Source organism: Mytilus galloprovincialis, chromosome 1 (genome assembly GCF_965363235.1).
Source record: "Mytilus galloprovincialis chromosome 1, xbMytGall1.hap1.1, whole genome shotgun sequence".
NCBI classification, from domain to species: Eukaryota; Metazoa; Mollusca; class Bivalvia; order Mytilida; family Mytilidae; genus Mytilus; species Mytilus galloprovincialis.
In genome coordinates, this window is record NC_134838.1 from 122,349,598 (window position 1) to 122,373,012 (window position 23,415).

Sequence of the window (23,415 nt, forward strand, 5' to 3'; positions counted from 1 at the left end):
TATCATATTTGATGTGAGTAAAATGCATGGAAAAGGCGTTACAAGAGCGAAAATGCCAAATAAAGCTTTTCTCATCACTTGGAGTCAGACGCCTGTCGTCGTCGTTAACTATTACAACAGTCTTCTCGGAAACCACTGGCCCAAATTTATTCAAACTTGTACACAATTATTAATAGGGAATCTACTTTTCAAAATGTGTCTGACGACCACGCCAGCCAAGAATGCCAACATGGCTAAAAATAAAAGATAGGGGTAAACTGCAAGATTTGTCTATTATCTTGAAAACCGATGTGAATATAGAAAACTTAAGACGGTTACAAATGATGAAAGAGATCTACCTTTTGTCTACTTACGTTTAAACTGCAAGACGACTTTTTATAGAAAAAAAAATTGAAAACAACACGTTAAATAATTTCTTGCGTCCGAAGCGCTTTTCTGGATTTATAGGAGTTATTGTCTTAAATATCAAATTTTGTCTATAGGTTTACATTCTTGTCTAGTAATTTCAATATTTACACAGAAACTAGCAAATTTAGCATTGCTGAAAAAGTCCGAGAATTCCTTAAGTAATTTGAGTAATTGCCCTTTAATGACGATTTTTATCATTTCCTTTTACGATTTTGCATAACATCACAAAAAATAACATAACAGATAGATAGAAACTTTAAACGGGAACAAATGACCAGATAACATTAAAAATAAGTTATCATGATAGAAATCGTCAGTCGTAAGTAGAAGTTCTTGAAGATGCAGGTTGGTCTTTAGAGCCTCTAATTTCATTTCCTACATTTTTTTAACTCGATAATATTAGAATTTGAAATGTTAAAAAATATGATTTTGTTCAATTTTCAATAGCAATTTTGTGCACACTTCAAAATGATGAAGGTAAACTATATTGAAAGAATGATCTATTTCCCCCTCCTTAAAAAAAAATCAAAACCAAATATTAACGAAAGAAAAAGAAAAACAAGAAGTGATTAGGGATGAAGATTAAGCAACGACGGGATACAAATAATGATATCTACAATTAATAATAGGAAGCACGAATCAATAGTTATGTATAATGTTAAACAATATCTTAATTTTTTCTCAAACAGTTATACGTATGAATAATGTTTCCAGCTACTTCGACGGCAAGTATTTTAGTTTGTACACTGTAGGCCAGAAATCTTGGTTCAATGATGCTGTCTTTGCCGTTCACAAGGTTATAAAGAATTGGTACCTCCCCTCCACCGAGGTCAGTTTTCATCTGATATACTTTGTTTTCAGATTTACTGGCTATAAACAAAGTGTTATCATGGTGATGAATTCCTCTAGGTGATACTACTTGTACATTCCACACAATGACTCCATCGTAATCTACGCAATTGACACATTCATTTTGCAGATTTGCAATATAAAAAAGTTGCTTACTATGATCATGTGCCAGTCTTATGGTATTTCCGGTAAATTTGCCAAAGCTTCTCGTGTATCCAGAAATTTCTTTCAGTACATCTCCGGACAAATTGGTGATGATTATCGCTCCAAATTTTCCTTCTCCTACCTCGATTGCTAAGGTTTTTTCATGGCCTTCACTGTAAGAAATACTAAATGGCTTTTCGTCTACTTTAAATTTGTGTGTGTCTTCAAAACTTCCTTGCTGTACACGGAACATTCTTACGGCATGTTTATCAGCAAATGTAATGGCTATCTCTTTATCAGCAATTGCAGCTATTCCTCTGGGTTCGTGAGTGAAATTCCTTCTAAAAGCATATGTGTACCGATCTGAATTGAACAGTTTCAGACTTTTATGACGATTGTCAATGACAATCAGACGACCATCTGGTAAAATGACCATGCCTAAGGTACAGGCTGTTCCCTTATCATCCCCTGGAACGGTGATTGGTGTGTGTTTGTGATGTGTTGCCTGATATTCTCCTCGAACCTAAAATAGTCAATAAGGAGAGCACTTAAAATCAAACAATGATGCATAAATGTTCTAAAAATATGAGGCACAACGACTATCACTTTTAGGTTGCGCTTTGTTAATACAGCTGTTTCTCAAACCACACCTCTTTTGTTGAGATGTATACTATTTATATATATTTTGTATTGTTTACGTACTGGTTGCCAGATATGATCTCTGTTTCATCTCATAGAGAGATATATTGGAAATGTTACCAGTATAAAATATATGGTTGCAGTGAAGGTAGAAGAAGTACAGATATTTCTAACAAGTTTGGGACTTTTAAATGTTGAAATATGTCGCACAGCCTTATGTTTTGACCTTGGAATAACATAGTAGTCTTTATCAACTTTCCATTCTAGAATATATATTATTACGCATCTTCATAGTAAATGTATCACAGATTTAGCCGCAAGAGGGTTCCTATATGGGAAATTGCATTGTCTATATTGACAGAAACGCAACCTATGTGCACAGTTCTAGTATCATATGATTCGGCTTTTTAACTTTATCCTCATTGCTGTACATTTGTCGAAATGTGCATCTGAAGCATCAAACTTTTTAATTCTGTTAAACGCAATAAATATACGGTTGTTATATTTGATAATAATATTGCGTTTTGTTTTTGAGTGCAAAGATTATCTATTGCCTCTTTTTGTGTTTTATGATATTGTTGCTTATGAATCTTCCCCAAGAATAAATCTAATATTACAACAATAAATGAGAGACAGAAGATACAGTATTTTAAACTCATCAGTTGAAAACTATCTAACAATGCAATATCTAAAAACTAAAATTAAAAAAGACAAACAACCGTCTACAAAACACAACATAGACTGAGCAACATATTTCAGCCAGATACCGAGGTCAGCTTAGGTTCTCCACATATGGCACCTGTTTTGTTTGTCATGTAGGTATTTGTTTGATGATAAGTTTGGTTATACCAGGAGAGTTCTTTTTAAAACAGGACATCACAGATTATTTTTACGAAGATGTTGTTATTAAACCAATAAATCTAGAGACGAGTCACGTACGGTCATTTATTTGAATAACTTTCATAAAGGTTATATTAACAACGTAGCAAGATCTTTAAACATTAGTTCAAAGTTATCGGTAAAATCAATATTTTTTTTATATATATTTAAACACAGCTAAATATAAACAACTATAAGTTGTGAAAACTTACGGTCCCACGTCCTGACAAGATTGTATACTTATATTTCGGCATTGCAAAAGGTGATGCTTGATATTTAGTTTTACTATAGACTTTGGGAACATGATTTAAGCACCAGTTGTAATTTGCTTTGAAGTAGCTTTCAGTAACCTCCAGTAGTCTTAGATCGGTATAGTGTTTCTTTATTTGCTTCGGAAACAATTTGTTGGTTAAAGCCATTTACAACTATTTTTTTGTTTTATATAGTTGGTTACACCACTGTCCCCACGTTCTGTTTGTGCCTATGCCAGGAACCTATAAATCAATAGATGTGGTTCGTTGTCGTCTATCTTGTATAGTAAATGTTGGAATAAATTTTGTTTCTCAATTGATCAATAAGGGACCTTTTTTAACTAACAAAACGATATGAGTTTTGCTCATTTTTGATAACCATAAGGTGACCTGTAATTTCTTACGTCATTGCGATTCTGGTGGATAGTTGTATCATTGTTAATTTTACTACATCTCCTTATTTTGTTATATTGGTGTTACATGTATTATACCATGGAAGTATTAATATAATACTTCCATGATTATACTAACATTCTGACATAGTTGATTATCACTCCCCTGCGTTGTTATCCTATCAGGGGAAGCATGAAGATGTTGTTTTGTTTCTTCATCAGTATTGTGTTTCTGAGTACAAGTTTCACAAAAGGACTGTTTGCAAACATCACAGTATGATTTTATCACTGTTTTCTTTTTACAGTTCCCACACTCTTTTGAAGCCTTTTCCATTTGAACTCTGAAAAAAATCTATCATTGTAGAAAAAATGTAAATGTTCAATCTAATAAACTCATCATAAATACCAGGATTAAAATTTTACATTTACGCCAGACGCGCGTTTCGTCTACAAAAGACTCATCAGTGACGCTCGAATCAAAAATTGTTTAAAAGGCCAAAAATAGTACGATGTTGAAGAGCATTGAGGACCAAAAATTCCTAAAAGTTTTGCCAAATACAGCTTATCTATTCAGGCCTGACGTAGAAAAGTCTTAGTTTTTCAAAAATTCAAAGTTTTCTTAACAGTTAATTTATAATTATGAACATGATAACTCAAGAAACTGCGAATTATTATACCTTTTTTCTGTTATTTAGATAAAAGAAAAAAAGGAAAGGGAAATGTGTTCAATTCAAAACTTCTACTTTATACATTTTACTTAGCCCGTTGCCGTGACTTGTTCACTTTTAAATAATGGAGAGATTCAATACAATTAGATTTTAATCGAATGACGCGGGAAAAAATAATAATCGGCATTAAAAAAATGAAACGGAAGCCGAGACTTGCATATTTGTTAAAATTAATTGTCTTCGACAAATAATCTATTTAATAAAAAAATCAACAATACTTACTGCATCAATATTCATTAAGTGCCGTTGCTAACTTTATATGTCATAGTTTCAAATTCGGTCAACTAAAACGTGTCGTAAAATTATTTACTTTATTCAATTTAAACTCGAACTGCGTAGAATGATTTAAAAAGACGGCATTATATTTCAAGCTTTTGCATTTTAATATATTTTGAATTTAATTCAAATCAATTATTTTCCCTTTTTAAAAATTTTTATACGCACGCAAGGAACATATGATACTAAGGGAGCTACCATTTGATTTTTATGATGGGGGGGGGGGGGGGGGGGGGGGGGGGGGCTAGGATAAAATTTTAAAACTAGAGGCTCTAAAGAGCCTGTGTCGCTTACCTTGGTCTATGTGCATATTAAACAATTTGTCAAAGGACACAAATGGATTCATGACAAAATTGTATTTTGGTGATGGTGATGTGTTTGAAGTTCTTACTTTACTGAACGATTTTGCTTCTTACAATTATATCTATAATGAACTTTGCCCATTAGTAACAGAGAACTATATTTGGTAAAAATTTACATAAATTTACCAAATTAATGAAAATTGTTAAAAATTTACTTTAAAGGGCAATAACTCCTTAAGGGGTCAATTGACCATTTAGGTCATGTTGACTTATTTGTAGATCTTTCTTTGCTGAACATTATTGCTGTTTACAGTTTATCGCTATCTATAATAGTATTCAAGATAACCAAAAACGGCAAAATGTCTTTAAAAATTACCAATTGGAGGGCAGCAACCCAACAAACAGTTGTCCAATTCATCTGAAAAACTCAGGGCAGATAGATATTGACTTGATTAAAAATTTAACTTCTTGTCAGATTTGCTCTAAATGCTTTGGTTTCATAGTTATAAGCCAAAAACTGCATTTTACCCCTATATTCTATTTTTAGCCGTGGCGGCCATCTTGGTTGAATGGCCAGGTCATCGGACACATTTTTCAAACTAGATACCCCAAAGATGATTGTAGCCTAGTAGTTTCAGAGGAGAAGATTTTTGTAAAAGATTACTTTAATTTACGAAAAATGGTTAAAAATTGACTATAAAGGGCAATAGCTCCTAAACGGATCAACTGATCATTTTGGTCATGTTGACTTATTTGTAGATCTTACTTTGTTGAACATTATTGCTGTTTACAGTTTATCTCTATCTATAATAGTATTCAAGATAATAACCAAAAACAGCAAAATTTCCTCAAAATTACCAATTCAGGGGCAGCAACCCAAAAACCGATTGACCGATTCATCTGAAAATTTCAGGGCAGATAGATCTTGACCTGATAAACATTTTTACCTCATGTCAGATTTGCTCTAAATGCTTTGGTTTTTTGAGTTATAAGCCAAAAACTGCATTTTACCCCTATGTTCTATTTTTAGCCGTGGCGGCCATCTTGGTTGGTTGACCGGGTCACGCCACACATTTTTTAAACTAGATACCCCAATGATGATTGTGGTCAAGTTTGGTTCAATTTGGCCCAGTAGTTTCAGATGAGAAGATTTTTGTAAAAGCTAACGACGACGGACGACGACGACGACGACGACGACGGACGACGCCGGACGCCAAGTGATGAGAAAAGCTCACTTGGCCCTTTGGGCCAGGTGAGCTAAAAATAGGCAGGACAGGAGTTTTGAGTAAAAAAAAAAGGCAGGATAAGCAACTTGGTAAAAAAAAAAAGGCAGGATGACAATTTGTGTAAAAAAAGTCAGGATAAACTAATCAAAAAAAGGCAGAACCGAATAGAGTAAAATATAAAAAGGCAGGACGGAGATTACAACCAAAATAAAAAAGCAGGACAAAATTTTTCATCCTAGCCCCCTCCCCCCCCGAAAAAATCAAATGGTAGCTCTCTAACAGTTGTTCCTCCACAAAATAGAAACACTTGATAATGAAAAACTCCAGCAGTATTGGTAAATGATTGGTGAATTGTAGGTTTAAGAAATGGACAATACAAGTGTCTATGCCCAATCAGATTGATCAAACCATATTAAAATGTTCACAGAATCAAAAGATGAACTCAAAGAACGACTTCAGTTTTTAGAAGGGATTTCAACGAGTACTCGAGTATTCGAGTATCGCTCGGTAGTACCGAGTATCGAATAAGAAAAAGATATTCGACTAATCGGTTTCCTGTTTGAATATTTTCTTTATTGTAAAAATGCATTGAGTGTGTCAGTAAAGGTAATATCTTTGGTTACTAGTAGCTTGCTTGCTAGTGGAACCGTAAAATCATTATTAGGTTAGATATACTACCCTCCTTTAAGAGTAGACTAGTATGTATGATCCGTGTAACACTTATCAATTCAAAGTTTTAAAAAGTTTTGAAACTTTAGATTTTTGGAATTTGCATCAAAGTTTTAAAATATCAAAATTTCAAATCGTGTAAAAGTTTTGAAATTTTGAAATTTCAACCAAATTATTAAAATATTTACTATTTAAAAACAATGGTTGATCTAGGACCCATAATGGAGCTACATATACGTATATAACCAGTCCAAACGTTGTCTATAAGGGAGCAACCATTTAACTTTAAAAGTGGGGTGTTTTTGTTTTTTCGAAGCGATAACAATTTTATTAAGTATATCGCTGATATAAACTTTAATTTGAAAAGAATTTTCAATTTTCAAAATGCCAACACCTACAAATAGATAGATGGGCGCTTAATGTAGTACAGCGGCAACTATTACATACATATGAATGCTGAAAATAATGTTTATGATATACGTTTATATGTGATATGAATGGTTTCAACTTTTACAAAATCAGAGCTATAAGTTTGATATATAGAGAATAATACATGGCAAAATCCGTATCATATGTCGTATCATCCCGAGACATCAATATCAGCCCAAGGGCCTTTAGGCCCGAGGGATGATATTGGTCGAGGGTGATACGGCATGTGATACGGATTTTGCCATGTATTATACACTTTATCATATATTTCAACAGAAGAGTATTATATTATATGAACTGTTTTCTGATCCATAGCACTGGGTTACCTTCAGTTCTACTTTTGTCTTGTTTCAAAGGCCTTAAAAGAACTGCTCAATTACTTATCCGAAGCACCTGGGTTACCTTACAATTTGCGTGCTGTTGTTTTAAAAATATTTTGTTTATTATTGTATTAATTTGTGTGTTTTGTATTTTTCATAGTTGCATTTAGTGTGCCAAAAAATATGAAAACTTGACGTTCGTGACGTCACATACAATATGTAAACTCAACGTTCGTAACGTCACATACCAAACAATGACGTCATTCAAAAAATTTACCTATTTTGAGGAAAATTTTTCTTAAGCAAAAAAAAAAAAAAAAAACTGACTTCATGTAAAAAAAAAAAAAAAAAAAAGTAGGGGTGTGATAAAGGGTATGCGATAAAGGGTAGGGGTGTGATAAAGGGTATGCGATAAAGGGTGCGCATCAAAGTTGCGCGATATGGATTAAACAGCAGGCTATTTATCACATATGCAAAACTACTGTATTTACTACTAAACATATGATAAAAACGTTTATCATATATGTTTAGTAGTAAATACAGTAGTTTTGCATATTTGATAAATAGCCTGCTGTTTAATCCATATCGCGCAACTTTGATGCGCACCCTTTATCGCATACCCTTTATCACACCCCTACCCTTTATCGCATACCCTTTATCACACCCCTACTTTTTATTTTTACATAGTCAGTTTTTTTTTTTTTTTTGCTAAATTTGTTTTCCCCTCAAAATAGAAGTTTGTATACTTGCAGCAAAATGCATTGAGTTTGTATGTAAAGTTGTTATTTTCGACTTGCTAGCTGAGCCGTGAAGTCTTTATGAGGCTAACTATACTAATTTCCTTTAGTAGTATAGTCATACATGGTCCGTGTAACACTTATCAATTCAAAGTTTAAAAAAGTTTTGAAATTTTGGATTTTTGGAATTTTGATCAAAGTTTTAAAATATCAAAATTTCAAATTGTGTAAAAGTTTTGAAATTTTGAAATTTTAACCAACTTATTAAAATATTAAAATTCTAAATATTGTTTTTAAATTTGATAGTTTAGGATTTTGATCAAAATTGATCTTCTTGTTAACCTCTTTCGAAAGATTAAATAGGCATCACTGATTAATCCTACCGGTAAATAAAACAAGAACAGTCAGTCATCTATAAATATTTTAAAATAAACCAGCAGGCTTTCGGCCTAGCCAAGATCAGATGTGCATTTCATATTGGGTCTATGTTATAGGCTTGTAAAGACAAGAAGATAAACTTTACATAAGTAATACATCTTTGAACTGAAGAAGAGGATGTAGGGTTTCACAATGAATATCAAATATCATGTATAGGTGTTACCGTTTTGAAATCAAAGAGCTGAATAGCTCTGAGGGGAAAGACGGCCCTTGTCTCTTTTTTCTTTTTTTTTTTGGGGGGGGGGGGTATCTTTTGATAGTCTTCATATCAAATGAAAATAAGAACAGCTAGAACATGTAGAAAGTATGACAATATTGAAGTCAATTGTTGTTGTTTAATCTAATTTTGTATCCTTAGTTTAGGATTCAATTTGGACCAAGAGAATATGCATCTTCTAAATCTAAACATTCGATTAAAGTTGATAGTTAATTATGTAAAATTCAACTGATTTCTGTCATTTAACAACAACTACAATGTTAATTTTCTGAAATCTTAATTCTGTACCACTGAACTGCAGGCTAGGCCATTTTCCATTTTTTGTGACAGTACTCTAAGATTTTAATTTTTTTTCTTGAGTTAGTTAGGACTGAAAAATCCATTTAATTTTAATTTCCATTGATAAAGTTCCCAGTTACAACTCTCATCACAGGGATACAGGTACTAATAAAAAATAATATGATTCATGTAAACTGTGTGAAGCTTGTTTCCAGATCCTACATTTTGAAATATTTGTAAATTTCATGAATAAACAGGTTTAAACTATAAAATGCAACTTTTGTTTTATTTATTTTTTTACCATTACAATGATTTATTTGTTGGTACACACAATTTAGTTTTAATGGAAGACTACTAATCATATACTAAATGTCACATTTTCAAGTTTTATGTTAGTGGATAATTACTCATCAATTGAGGTGCTCCTGATTTAGAGGAAGATTCACAAAACAGAATTTTACAGAAAAAATGAAAAAAAATCGTTTCTCTCCCCAATCTCATGTATCTCCACGAACTTTGTTTACTTTGAAAGTTGTTGACCTGCAAATTAAAGTATTGCATGTTGATGTTTGAATCATCTACAGCAAACATAATTATGTTTCAATTTAACACATAACAATTTATAATTAGTGCACGAACTCTGAGAATGATTTAAATAACCAGTGAAGGATATCCCTGCTTCTGCATAGTGTGGCATTCCAACAATGACGTCATTATAAAATATAATGTAGGTTGGATATATTTAGAATATCTCGTCATACTGATTTTTCCGGATTGTAAAAGAAACGTAAATAGGCTAAAAGAGAGCTCAAAATACGATAATTTCGCTAGAAACAGAAGGGAAATGTGTAGAAAAGTGTTTAAAGTCAATCTATTCATTTGTGTGTTTCCTTCTCATCAATCTCAGTAAGATTTGTTGGGGGGTTTTCCACACTATAAAAACAAAATGAATGATGTGAGGGAATGTCACTCTGGTTAACCCCATAGGGGATTGACGGCTTGAAGCCGTCTTTCCCCAAAAAAACACTAAAATACACGCTGAAAATGGGCAAAATTACACGTTATGTTGTTTCATTTAAAATTTACCTTTTTTTATCAATTGATAGTTAATAATTGAACTTAATTTGAACTACATTATTGGTTCACTGTTATAGACAATTTATTCTTCTTTCTTTTACTGGTTGTTGCAACAAAAAATCTTCAGTGGTTACAAAGTTATGATAAAAAGTTGAATACTATGCGCTCGTTATGCAATTTTGTACTTTTGTTTTTAGCTTGCTCAGTGTAGTGATAAAAGAGAAAAATAAATTAAATTTATGCTATTATGTCTTTTATTTTCTCTTCTAGTATATACATTATCAGAAACTACCTCATTTATCAAAATTGCAGTACCCTAGCTGGAGACATATGCCATCAAAGTTGGATATACAAATAAAGTGAAAAAATGTCTTGTCCGTAGACATGCATTCCCTAGTAAACTGGAAGCATAATTATATTTATGTTGCATTGCTAAGTTCCTGTTCTTTTGTAGATATGAAAACACTACTAACATTTTTTTCTACCATCTATTAATAGAGGAAAAAATTCAAAAATATGTCAGAATGTCTTGTCCGTAGACACATGTCTTGTCCGTAGACATGTCTTTTTATCAATATTGCTTGGCTTTATGGGTCTTAATTAGTCCTATGTGTTGTTTAAACTTAGAAATATCTTATTTTTAATAAATGAATGGTAATTTAAGTGTTCTCAATTTTTGTAAAATGACTTTACGGGAGTGGATTTTAAAAAGTGTCAGATTATCAGTCATAAAAAGCATACCTTATTTTACTTCAATATTGTTTATTCCAGTTGATGCATACCTTAAAAGATTAACTAAATCAAATGAAGAAAAAGTATTTCTCTCTCTCTAACTTTATCTTTTGCATTTCAGTATTAACAGCAGATGAGGAAGTGTCTACGGACAAGACACTTGTACATAACAAGTATTAAATTAAATTATTTGTCTGCTATGGAACTTAAATCTTATTTATAGGTGATAAAAGTTATCTATTCAAATTAAAACTCAGTATTTTCAACATGAATATAGTCACAATTAATTCTAACAGATTTTTTTTTTAACTGAAATTGTCTTGTCCGTAGACATTACCACAATATATTTGTATCCAATTTCCTTGATTTCAGCCTAATTTGATAAGTAAAATGTATGTTATTCTTTTAAGAGAACACATTCAACTATGTCAAAATTTAGTTTTAATAATAGTTTGATTGTTTTAAACAGTCAGATATATGTATTTCAGTTAAAAGAATGTGTCTTCAGTTTGGCTTAATCAATAAATTATTGAGATATGTAAAGAATTATGGGTACATTTTTGTATTTTCCAAAATTTAAAAAACACAGCTTAAAATTTAAATAGTAACTTTTAATCTTAACTTTAACAATCATCTTTGAAAGCATTTAATTGAATATCAATAAAATGTCTTGTCCGTAGACATTATCAAAATGTATGTGTTTCCATTTTCCTCGAAGTTAAGCATCATTTGATAAATAAACCTGATAAAATGTATGGGTTTTTTTTAAGAGAACACTTTCAGCTGTATCAAAATTAGGTTTTAATAATGCATTTCATTAAATATGAATACAATGTCTTGTCCGTAGACAAAACATATAAATTGTATTGCTAAGTTTGATTGTTTATTGTAAGAATATGCATCAAGTTATTTTAATGTTCTATACACCAAAAGAAAGGGTTTTTTTGGAAGTTTTGTTATTTATAGATAATTTTAGATACAGTTTTATCAGATAAGATTAATGATCAAAGAAAGCTACTGTTGTTTGAAATAACTGTGAGTTAAACATGTTCTTGTCATTTTTTTTTTCAATTAAAATGTTTGATATTCAATAATTCTAAACATATTTTGTTGTCTTTGTCATTGACCAAAAATCTGACACTGGTGACCATGTCTTGAAGCCAACCATTAAAGAAAATTATACAGTTTTTAAACACCATTTATTTAATAAAAGTATTAAATATTTCTTCCAAAAACTGCATGTAATTATATAAATGCTTCCAGTGTTAGCCTAACGATAGCAATTTTTCATAATTTAAACCATTTTTGAACCAAAATATCAAAAGAGTTTTTCCCTGAGGTGATACTCATTTTTGACCTCATGTGAAACACAAAATGCACATCTGATCTTGGCTAGGCCGTTTGCTCAAATCTATAATATATTGGGAAAGTTTTTTAATATGATACTCGCCAACTGTCTCTTAGATACTAGTATATCATATCATTAACTCATTCGCCCCAAGACATTTTTGGAAAATATTTTCTCGTGGGTTTGAACCCACCCCCAGTGAAAAATGGTAATTTTCCGTCTATTTTCCGATTTCAAAACGACCTTGAGAGGTGAACACTGACAAGACTGTGTTTTTTGTCATTCAAGTATTACCCTATAGTTACAGTAGTCCATTCATGCTAGCTGGGAGTATATTGGACTTCAGTGTCTTGCTTGGGAATTATTATTGTCAAGTCAGGTCTGCCTAAATGTCGTTTTTATGGATTTTTGACAAAAGGGTGACCTAGATTTTACAGACTAGATTCCTATTGGCCATATTATACCTCGTTGTGTTCCTATACCACCTATGCATGCATATATGATAATAGTTTTTACCAACAGTCACTTCCAGTTACGTAGTGGCCATCAAGAGATGCCCACCCCCACCTGATTTTGGATACTTTTCATGTTTTTTCGATTTTGAACTCTTAAACGGCTTTCAAAGTGCCAAATTTTCATGAACAGACATCTGAGAAGAGTTGATGGACCATGAACTGCTTGGTTGAAGTCCCTGCTATCATGACAGTTCAGTTGGGGCAGTTCAAAAAAAGTATGGAGGGTCATACGGGCCATCAAATAATGGCTGTCGCCATCACGCCAGCCTACAAGCGGGATTGGGGGTTAAAGGGTTAATGATAGCAAAATTTAGTGTTATCATTAAAGCAGGAAAATCTGACCATATGTTTTTTTCTAAAGACCATCATTTGTAACTATTGTAACACAGAAGAAGATAGAGAGAGTGTTTGTTCTCGTTTTTTAAAATTTATTTACCAAAGGATTTCGATACTGCCATTCAATCAGGGATAAAACTTGAGTCATCATGGCAAATGAGATGGGTTCAATTTTTTCAACATCATTAAGAGCATGTAAAAAGTAAAATCACAAAAATACTGAACTTAGAGGAACATCTAATCGAAATGTCCATAATCACATGGCAAAATCAAATAACAAAAAACACATCAAAAACGAATGGACAAGAACTGTCATATTCCTGACTTGGAACAGGCATTTTCAAATTTTAAAAATGGTGGATTAAACCTGGTTTTATAGCGCTAACCCTCTCACTTTGATGTGACATAAAACAACTGCAACAAATCATCATTAGTTTTTAATATCTAATACTTTAACAGTAGACATATACTACTGCCTCAATCACTGATGAAATTAATGTCTACTCTCTTTTGAGACTTCATGATACATAATATTTATTATTTACAGTAGACATATGCTACCGCTTTATTCACAGATGAAATAAATGTCTATGTTTTTTTGAGTCCTCGTGATAGTATTTTTCATCTACAGGAGATGTATGTTGCCTCAGTCACAGAGGAATAAATGTCTACATTCTTTGGAGTCCTCAGGATAGTGTTTGTCTTTTACAGTAGACAATATGCTACTGTCTCAATCGCAGATGAAATAATGTCTACATTCTTCTTAGACTTCAACATAATATTTTTTATCTACAGTAGACATATGCTACCGCCTCGGTCTCAGATAAAATGAATGTCTACTCTCTTTTGAGTCCTCAGGATAATATTTGTTATTTACAGTAGACATATACTATCACCTCAGTCTCAGATGAAATGAATGTCTACACGCTTTGGAGATGTCAGGATAATATTTGTCTTTCACAGTAGGCATATGCTACTGCCTTATTTACACACAGATGAAATGAGTGTCTATGTTCTTTGGAGTCCTCATAATAGTATTTTTCATCTACATGAATGCATACCCTCTTTTGAGTCTTTAAGATAATATTTTTTATTTACAGTAGACATATGCTACCGCCTCAGTCGCAGATGAAATGAATGTCTACATTCTTTGGAGTCCTCAGGATAATATTTGTCATAAAAGTCTAGTATGAACTCTTCAGGTTTAAATCCAAATTTTTGGTAGAGTAACATGGCAGAGTTTGTGGCTGAAACATGAAGTCGGACATCTTTACCCATACATGTCTGTAAAATAAATGTATATAAGGGTATATTAATACATTACAATATATACACAAATTGTTGCTATAGGAATTCAAAATATTACAATATACTTGGTTGGAAAAAGATTTATTCAGATTAGAGCCATACATTTGTACACATTCCTCAAGGTACATTACAATAAAGCAACAGGAATACTATTTCTGTCCATAGTACATACTAACATAGTATGAAATTCAAAACAGTGTAGCTGTGGACATTGATTGACACATTAAAATCATTCATTGACTGGGACAATTTAGGTGAACGTTTGTATGTAACGACCAATGCTCACTATGTACTTTTTAAAGACACTTAAACTATGGGGTCACCAAAGGTTCTCAACACCTAAATAAAGTAATTCGAAAAATTAATCAGAAATAACACGATATTTTGATTTATATCAATTATATAAATCAAAACACAAAGGTTATTCCTGATTAATTTTTCGAATTATTTTATAATTAAAGGCGTTAAGAAACCTTTGTTGACCCCACAGTTTAAATGTCTATCGTAGGTACGTCATGAACAGTGGTTGTTACAGACAAACGTTCACGTAAATTGTCCCAGTCAATAGATGATTTTGATGGGTCAATCAATGGCCACAGCTACACTGTTTTGAATTTCATACTAAAGCAAGGAACAATCAAATAATCAACCAGAATACATACATTTAATGAAATATTTCTCATCTTCCATAGGTGAAAGACAGCTGTGCTTATAAATGAGACATTTATTTGTGCCATGAATTTCAAAATGTTAGTGATAGTAATATTGTTTTATAGTAACTATTATACAAACCTGAATTAAATGATACAACATAAACTTGGCAATCCCTGCCCCTCTCCACTCAGGATGTGTGAAGATAAAGGATATGTAGGCTTCATTATAGGATACATCTGGCACCATAAAGGCAAATCCTATCACAATCTTTCTACAAAATATCCAATATCAATATTGTTATTTTTCCTTCTTTGTTAGTAATTAATGATTTTTCATTGAACACATCTTATAGAGCATACATTTCTTTATTGGTTTACCATAATATTCATATGTCTGCAGAACCATCTCCAATTTACAATGAACTACAATTATTTTGGACATTTAATAAATCACTTTGTTTATCTCTCTGTTGTTTCTGGCTACAACCGGCTTGAATATTTTCTCTTCACCATCCTGTACATCTATGGTGTGTCAAACTATATAATTTAATGATTTATAAGTCTAGTTTTAAAAAGTTGAAAAAAATTCCAAATAATTCATGTTTACTTTACCTGAATAAAGCAATAATACTGAAATCTGGATACTGAAGACACTCTGACACTAAAAAACAATAAAAAGAAAATTTATTTTTAAATTAACATGAAATAAAGTGATGAAAAATATTTAATTAATTTTAAATGATAAATATTATTCAATGCTAAACTTTAATATTTTATCAAAACAATTCAGGTATAATTATTACAGCCCACATGTTTGTACCAGATGCTTTGACTAGAATTATTGAAATTTGTCATCAAACAGAGTCAGAGATGTTACACAGTCAATACAGAAAGACAACTTTTAACAAAGGTAATATGTGGATAAACTTCTGCCTCTAAAATATAATCATCTATGAAATATAAAGCATTTTTAGCATAGGATGATTTTCACATGTATACAAAAGAGGGACGAAAGATACCAAAGGGACAGTCAAGCTCATAAATCTAAAACAAACTGACAACGTCATGGCTAAAAATGAAAAAGACAAACAGAAAAACAATAGTAAACATGAAACAACATAGAAAACTAAAGAATAAACAACACGAACCCCACCAAAAACTAGGGGTGATTTTAGGTGCTCTGGAAGGGTTGGCAGATCCTGCTCTACATTTGGCACCCGTCGTGTTGCTTATGTGATTACAAATCCAGTAAATAGTATAATTCGGTAGGTCACATTCATGAAAGGGAAGGGGATTGTAGTTACGACGTAAGGAACATATCCGATATCATTTGTAAAACGGTTATTCCATAACGGTCAACCAACTCGTGATGGCGTCCGTAAAATTTACGAATGGATGATTTCAACTTCTCCATTTGGAAGTCTTGGTTTAATAGCTTCCTTGTGAGCAGCAACCCTCTATCAAGAAAATCATGATAGGAAATGCAAGCACGGGAATATCGTATCAATTGGGAGATATATACCCCGTATGCAGGTGCTGTTGGAATGTTGCTACTTAGAAATGGAAAGTTCACAATTGGAAAGCTGAAATCATCTCTTTTGTCGTAAAGTTTTGTTTTCAACCGACCCTCATTGTCAATTTCTAGATGTAAGTCAAGATATGAAGCCAACTTAACTGTATCTGTAGTATCCTTTATCTCTAGTTCGATGGGATAGATGCGTTCCACATAGTCACCAAATTTTGAATTATTTAGTGAAAGAACATCATCTATATAGAGGAAAGTAGAGTTAAAGGATATTGCTAACTTCTTATCTTTCTTCCTAAGAAGTTCCTGCATGAAGTCAGCCTCATAATAATAAAGAAACAAGTCGGCAAGTACAGGGGCACAGTTTGTTCCCATTGGAATGCCGACGGTCTGTTGAAAAACACGTCCTCCGAACATAACAAATATGTTGTCAATCAAGAAATCAAGCATCTTGATAATATCAGTTTCAGAGAATTTTTTGTTTGAATCAGAGTGATTCTTTACAAAGTAGGATTTATCCCCCCCTAAGACAAGATACTTGTATCTACGTTGGCCATTCTTTTTTATGAAGCAAAGTAATACCAACTCTTTCAATTTGTCTTTTAGTTTGGAATGTGGAATACTTGTGTAAAGAGTAGAAAAGTCAAATGTTTTAATACTGTTACAAGATGAAAGAGAGTTAGATTGTATGTACTCTAAAAGATCTTTGGAATTTTTATGTATCCACATCTGATTCACGCCACCTCTAGAATAGGCAGTTTCACAATAACTTTACAGCCCATATTTGATTGCTGATAAAATAGATGTTAATAATTTAGAAAGAGGTTTCGTGGAGCACTTGGAAGACCCAGCAATATACCGTTGTTTGTAAGGACACTTATGTAGTTTAGGTATCCAATACAGTGATGGAACATCCAGTTCTTCATCTTTGGTTGAAATTCCAAAGGAACATAGAACAGAGCTATGATAATCCAGGATTTCCTCTTTGGTTAGTGTCGTGAGGGTATATGTTGAGTTTCCAAGTGAATTGTCAATACCTAATTCGTTTATCAAGCAGTTAATGTAATGACTTTTACACACAAAAACGATGTTATTTGGGGCTTTATCTGCGGGGACAACAACATATTTGTCATGGAAGTCGGATAGGTCTTTTGCAACATTTGGGTCTTTAAAGATTGACGTAGCATGGGCATTGATGGACCCATTCAGTTTCTTAATTCTGATTTGTATCAACGACCTCACTGCCTTATTCCATTCGGAAAGAGTGTCTACGTCTTCCTTCTCGCGCTTAGCCCATTGTCTGGCATAATCCTCGACTGAATCCATCAAAATTTTAAAGTTGTATTTCCAATTGATGGATTTAGGCTCACGATATTTCGAACCTTTCGATAATGCATTTCGTAGAGAAGTGTTATTAACAATGTTAAGGTCACCGGTAATAACGTGGCCAGCAGGATTATATGTGAATTGGGAACTAGCACAAGTGCAATCAGGAGGTTTAGACTTGAAGTCGTCAATATCGAGATCCTGCAAAACGCGTTTGTAATTGAAAATTTTAGTTGCAATAGGTTTGGTATAGGTATAAGAAATTATTGGTACAGACTGGTCTTTGAAATAAGGAGGTATTTTCGATTGACCTAATTTATGATGAAGGATATTGCCTAGGTTGACGCCATCGAGACCTTTGTTGGCAAAGGAAAGATTTAGAAAAGATCTTTTCTCTTTTTCATCTTTTCCAATGCGAACTGGCTTGAAAAGTCTGTGACTTGCAATATCCGAAATTATAGCTTGAAGTTTGTATTGATTTGAATAAGGGTTTGTAACGGTGGATTCCAAACATAAATTGAACAGAGAATGAATTTTTTGAAAGGGGTAATGAATAAAGTTTCGTGCGAATGTGATGAATACCTAACGGCTTTTGTATGAATGGCAGCAAGTCATTAATAGAAACATCATGCAGAGAAGGTGATGTATAATGACGATGACCATGACTGCGTCTACGTCGAGGAGTCGAGTTGAAAATATTCATCACATTCACCAAGTTACACGAAGGACTAGATAGAATACCTATACCATCAACAGTGAAACCGATGTGCTTTTATCTGCATCATTATTTTGAAGTGTATGCCACTTAACAGTATAATATACAATTCAGATATACAAACCATTAATTTATTGGCCAAGATTTCAAAACATTTTTCAGAAGTCATATTTATTCTATCAATATCATCAGTATGTTTCTAATAGTATAAATGAACAAGATTTATAGTAACTTAACTTACAATCAACTCCTGGCCAGAAAAACTCCCTACACAATGTGTTAACTGATGGTATGTGTTGTGGACGTACATAACAATAATCTATTGGTGGTAACTTCCCAGGTATCCAAGAGCACACAGAGGGATCATTTCTATCAATAAGCAGAAAAAAACAAATCTTAATTTGATAAGGGAGCTACCAATTGATTTTTATGGGGGGGGGGGCCTAGGATGAAATTTGAAAAAATAGGCAGGACAGGAGTTTTGAGTATAAAAAAAAGGCAGGATGAGACACTTGCAAAAAAATAAAAGTCAGGACGACAATTTAGGTAAAAAAAAGTCAGGATAAACTAAAAAAAAAAGGCAGGACCGAACAGAGTGAAAAATAAAAAGGCAGGACAGAGATTACAGCTAAAAAAAAATGCAGGACAAAATTTTTCATCCTAGCCCCCCCCATAAAAATCAAATGGTAGCTCCCTAAGATATATTATGTAATATGAATAACATTTAAGGTAAATCTGTGTGCAATTAATATGCTATTAAATATAATGCATGAAGTAATTTTGTTGTTGAATAGATTTTAAAACTAAATAACAACTGATATAAAAAGTTTATATTTGGCTTGATAAACTTCCTTTACAACTTTGGTGTGAAAACCAGTTAGTACATGTACCTGAGAAATAATATTTACCATACAACTTTTACAATTCAATGAATTAAAAATGCATAGTCAATTTTCTCAAAAGAGAGAGACATATAGATTCCATAACTGCAACAAGTGTGCTACAATATTTCTCCACTCGAGACAGTTGAATTCTAATATTTTAAAAAGTGTGAGGCTTGCTGTTACAGTTACTGTTACTGGTAATTTCCTCCTCTCTCAGGAGCACTCCCAAAGGGATACATCAATTTAAAAATATAGTCTAAGAAAAGATATTTACAACTTACGTTAAACTGTACAGTTATCCCACCACCCTTGGTTATTGCGTATACTAAAAGCATTGTTCATTTGGCATACTTTAAGTCTATTTACACACGGTCTATAATATAACTTCTTATGTTTCATCTTTTAGGAGATAAGTTCTCCTCACATGTAGTCCATAACAGAATGTCCTTGTTATTTGTTCAATATCAGTATAGTTGTCCTTTTTCAAGTGAATAGATGTTCTCACACTTTCACATGTAGAGTCAAGAATAAGTTTCATTAGAAGTCCATCTTTTTCAAGATCTTTGTACGTTCCTTTTTTGATGTTTTCTATATAACACTTTAGAGTGTCCAAGTGTTTTCTCCGTACGTCTTCTAATCTGTCACATATCAATAAAAAATGTTCTAAATCTTCTGTATCATTTAGGCACATTTTACATTTTGCTGTTTCTTTGTTATTACTAAACTTGGCTTTATTAACTTGTAGAGTATAAGTTCCTGTTAACAGTCTGGCTTTTACTTCAGCTTTTTTCACCTCAATATGACAGTTCGGTACAGATTTCCATATCTGATGAGCATTTCCTGTATGTGACTGAATATTTAGTAGTTTCAAGGTTGACTTCTGTTGTTTCTCTTCTTTCCACTTTCCATCCCAGTAGTGTATTATATGTTTCTTTACTGTTTTTTTCCATTTCAGAGTATCATATTCATTCTCTAATAAAGTTTCAATTTCTGGTAAACCATATTTCTCTAATCTCTGAATAACTTTGATAATGTAACTTTGCCCATTGCGTTTTGTCATACTTAGTTGTCTTTCTAAAATTTTGAATTCTAAAGTTTCTTTGTTGTGGAGGAGATTTCCTAGGAATGTTAATATTAAACGGTCTACTACTACCTCAACAGGCTCCACTCCTAGAAGTGAGTAAGTGGCAATATTTGCTGTCCATTCTGGAAGACCCTGAATTTGTCTACATACTTTCAACTGTAGTCGCTCTAATTTAAGGATATCTGACTCAGTAAAATTCATTACTTCTATTCCATATAATGCTCGTTTTCCTTGCCAGTTTTAGTCGATCTTTAGTGTTCAGTTTGTTTTTACTATTTCGTATCAGTCCTAGATGTTTTGTTTCACTCTTTTGGGTTATCTCATCTTTTCCAAGGTATACTGAGAAATTACTATGACATTCAGTGATAGGTACCAAATATGACTTATTTGGGTTTATAGTTACTAGATCTTGTTTTGTACAGTTTTCAACAATGTCTAATAATGCTTGTACTTCATGTTGGTTTTCTGCCAATACAGCTATGTCATCAGCACACGTTGGGCCATTACTTTTATGTTTCCTATTTCAGCTCCAATGTCAGATCTTTCTAGTGCTTTCAGTATATTGTTATTATATCTCTTATACAACATTGCAGACTTGGGGTAATTGTAATTGTAATCGTTAATCAGCTGTAATTGATTACAATTTTTCAAGTAATCAGTGTAATCATTAATCAGCAAAAAATCTGATTACATGTAATTTAATTTAATCAATTACTTTTCAAAATACCCTGTAATCCTGATTACTTTTTGATTACATTCTGATTACAATGAAAAAAATTTAAAATCGTGTTTTTGGTCATTAAAAGAACCTTTTTGTCATTCATATTTGATAAATTTTAAACATACTAAAATGGTTTTGTTACTTTAAGCATGTCTACTTCAGTAAAAAAATAAACTGTTACAGTATTGAAAAGTCATCATTAGCCTAAGCAGAGACATACATGTATAATACAATTATATACCTTTTATCTTGGTAAAAGATATTTTACATACATGTATATTCATTGTTTTATAATGATCTTCATAATAATATTTGATAATACCTGTTATATATTCAAGTAATACATTTCTTTAACCCTGAATTATAATCTTTTGTTAATTTTTGTGATTTTTGTCAACTTTGAATTGACGGGCGATATCTTTTTGCGCCAAAAAGTAACTCATTTGCGCCTAAACTTATTTGCGCCAATACTTCTTTTGCGCCAACTAATTTTCAAAACCATAGGTATCATTTGCGCCAATAAAATAATCATCTAATTGCGCCAATTCTATTTATTTTTATTCATATATAACAACTAAATGATTGACTAGGTACCATCAGCAAACAATCCTCTTACATTGTACAAAGAAATTTTAAATTAGCCTCGCATCCTAATAAAATCATCCCGCTTTCTGGATCGTTACACAATACAAAGTCATCATCTTTGTTTGTAACAACACCAATATCATCCAATATTGTGTGAAATTCTTCTTGATTTTTAGGTTGAGCCGGATGCAGTTTTCTTCTCTCTATATACATTGACTGACGCACATATTTTAAATCTTTCTTTTCTAAATTTTCTTTTTCAATTTTGAAGAGCTCTGAATTTATTATTTTTGAAGGTCGCCCTGACAACATATCGGTTGCTTTTGCTTTGCACGAAGTTCTTTCTTTCTTTTTACAAATGAAAATATGGTATTTTATACTGCAAAAATATGCTATGAAATTTTAATAAAGCGAAAATGTATTTTATACTCATGATAGTTGACTTGTATTTGTATTATAATTTAAAGAAAAATTGTTTTATAGTCTCTCAAAACTCTTTATTGAGTGGCTCTTGTTGTTAACTTGTGTTTTAAAAAGCTGTATATTTCATATGTACATGTAACAAGTCACGGTGGTGAGAGTATTTGTCTTGTCTTGTCTTGTCTTGTCTTGTCTTGATAGGTAAAACATGTACAGGTATGATATAGGTAACACATATTAACAGGTAAATGTGGCGCAATTTCATTTCATTTATTGGTGCAATTAATACTATCAAAATTAAAGAGAGTGGCGCAATTAATACCTTTTCAAAACTGCAATTGGCGCAAATTGATTCTGCCCGAATTGACAGGTAGGAGACTAATTAAGGTTTGTTTTTATTGCAATAATTACCAATTGAGTATAGCTGTAGGGAAATATATATGATAAAAGATAAATCAGACATGAAAATTTATCTAATTAGCACAAACTAAATTAAAAGTTGGACAAATATGTTGTTCAATTTTTTTTTTGTATTTGGACTGGACATGTGAAATGCAATGATTTTTATTACTTACATATTGTTTACAATTTGATTAAACATTTCTATTAAAATTTAACATAGTTTTAACTGGTATCTTTATTTCATCCATATTTAAACTTCCATAAACTGCAACTTGGAATACATATCAATTATGAAAGCTCTAGGTCAGAAGACAAATAAAAAAACTCTTGATTATGATATATCTTTATTAAATTTAATTTTAAAATAATTCAGAGATCATAGGTGATAAAGTGTAATTTATATATGTAGTGAAATTTGGTGTTTATTTAAACATGTTAAATAAATGAAATTTAATATCAAGATATCATTTTATAATTGAACCAAATAAAATACTTTCTAAAAAATGCTATAGTTATATTGAACGTTTATTCATTCACCATGTTCACATCATTCAAAATGTTTTGTTTTTAAATTCATTGTAATCAGATGTAATCATGATTA

General features: G+C 32.0%; 2 protein-coding genes across 3 annotated transcripts in view; both read right to left on the reverse strand.

Moving 5' to 3' along the window:
* Window positions 1-1,012: 1,012 nt before the first annotated feature.
* On the reverse strand, window positions 1,013-4,616 carry LOC143056534 (uncharacterized). The gene is made up of 3 exons (XM_076229660.1): window positions 4,513-4,616; window positions 3,702-3,903; window positions 1,013-1,924 (listed from the first exon to the last, which is right to left on the reverse strand). The coding sequence occupies exons 1-3, from the start codon at window positions 4,515-4,517 to the stop codon at window positions 1,079-1,081; spliced, it is 1,053 nt and encodes a 350-aa protein (XP_076085775.1). The 5' UTR covers window positions 4,518-4,616; the 3' UTR covers window positions 1,013-1,078.
* Window positions 4,617-13,610: 8,994 nt separating this feature from the next.
* The window catches only part of LOC143056333 (cysteine-rich protein 2-binding protein-like), a 32,134-nt gene continuing 22,329 nt past the window's right edge, over window positions 13,611-23,415 (reverse strand). For both annotated transcript variants that reach the window (XM_076229423.1, XM_076229431.1), the window contains exons 15-18: window positions 18,960-19,087; window positions 15,765-15,813; window positions 15,292-15,424; window positions 13,611-14,475 (exon numbers count right to left, since the gene is read on the reverse strand). In XM_076229423.1, the coding sequence (XP_076085538.1) occupies window positions 14,302-14,475; window positions 15,292-15,424; window positions 15,765-15,813; window positions 18,960-19,087 (484 nt within the window). In that variant the 3' untranslated portion in view covers window positions 13,611-14,301. The remainder of the gene's footprint in view (window positions 14,476-15,291; window positions 15,425-15,764; window positions 15,814-18,959; window positions 19,088-23,415) is intronic.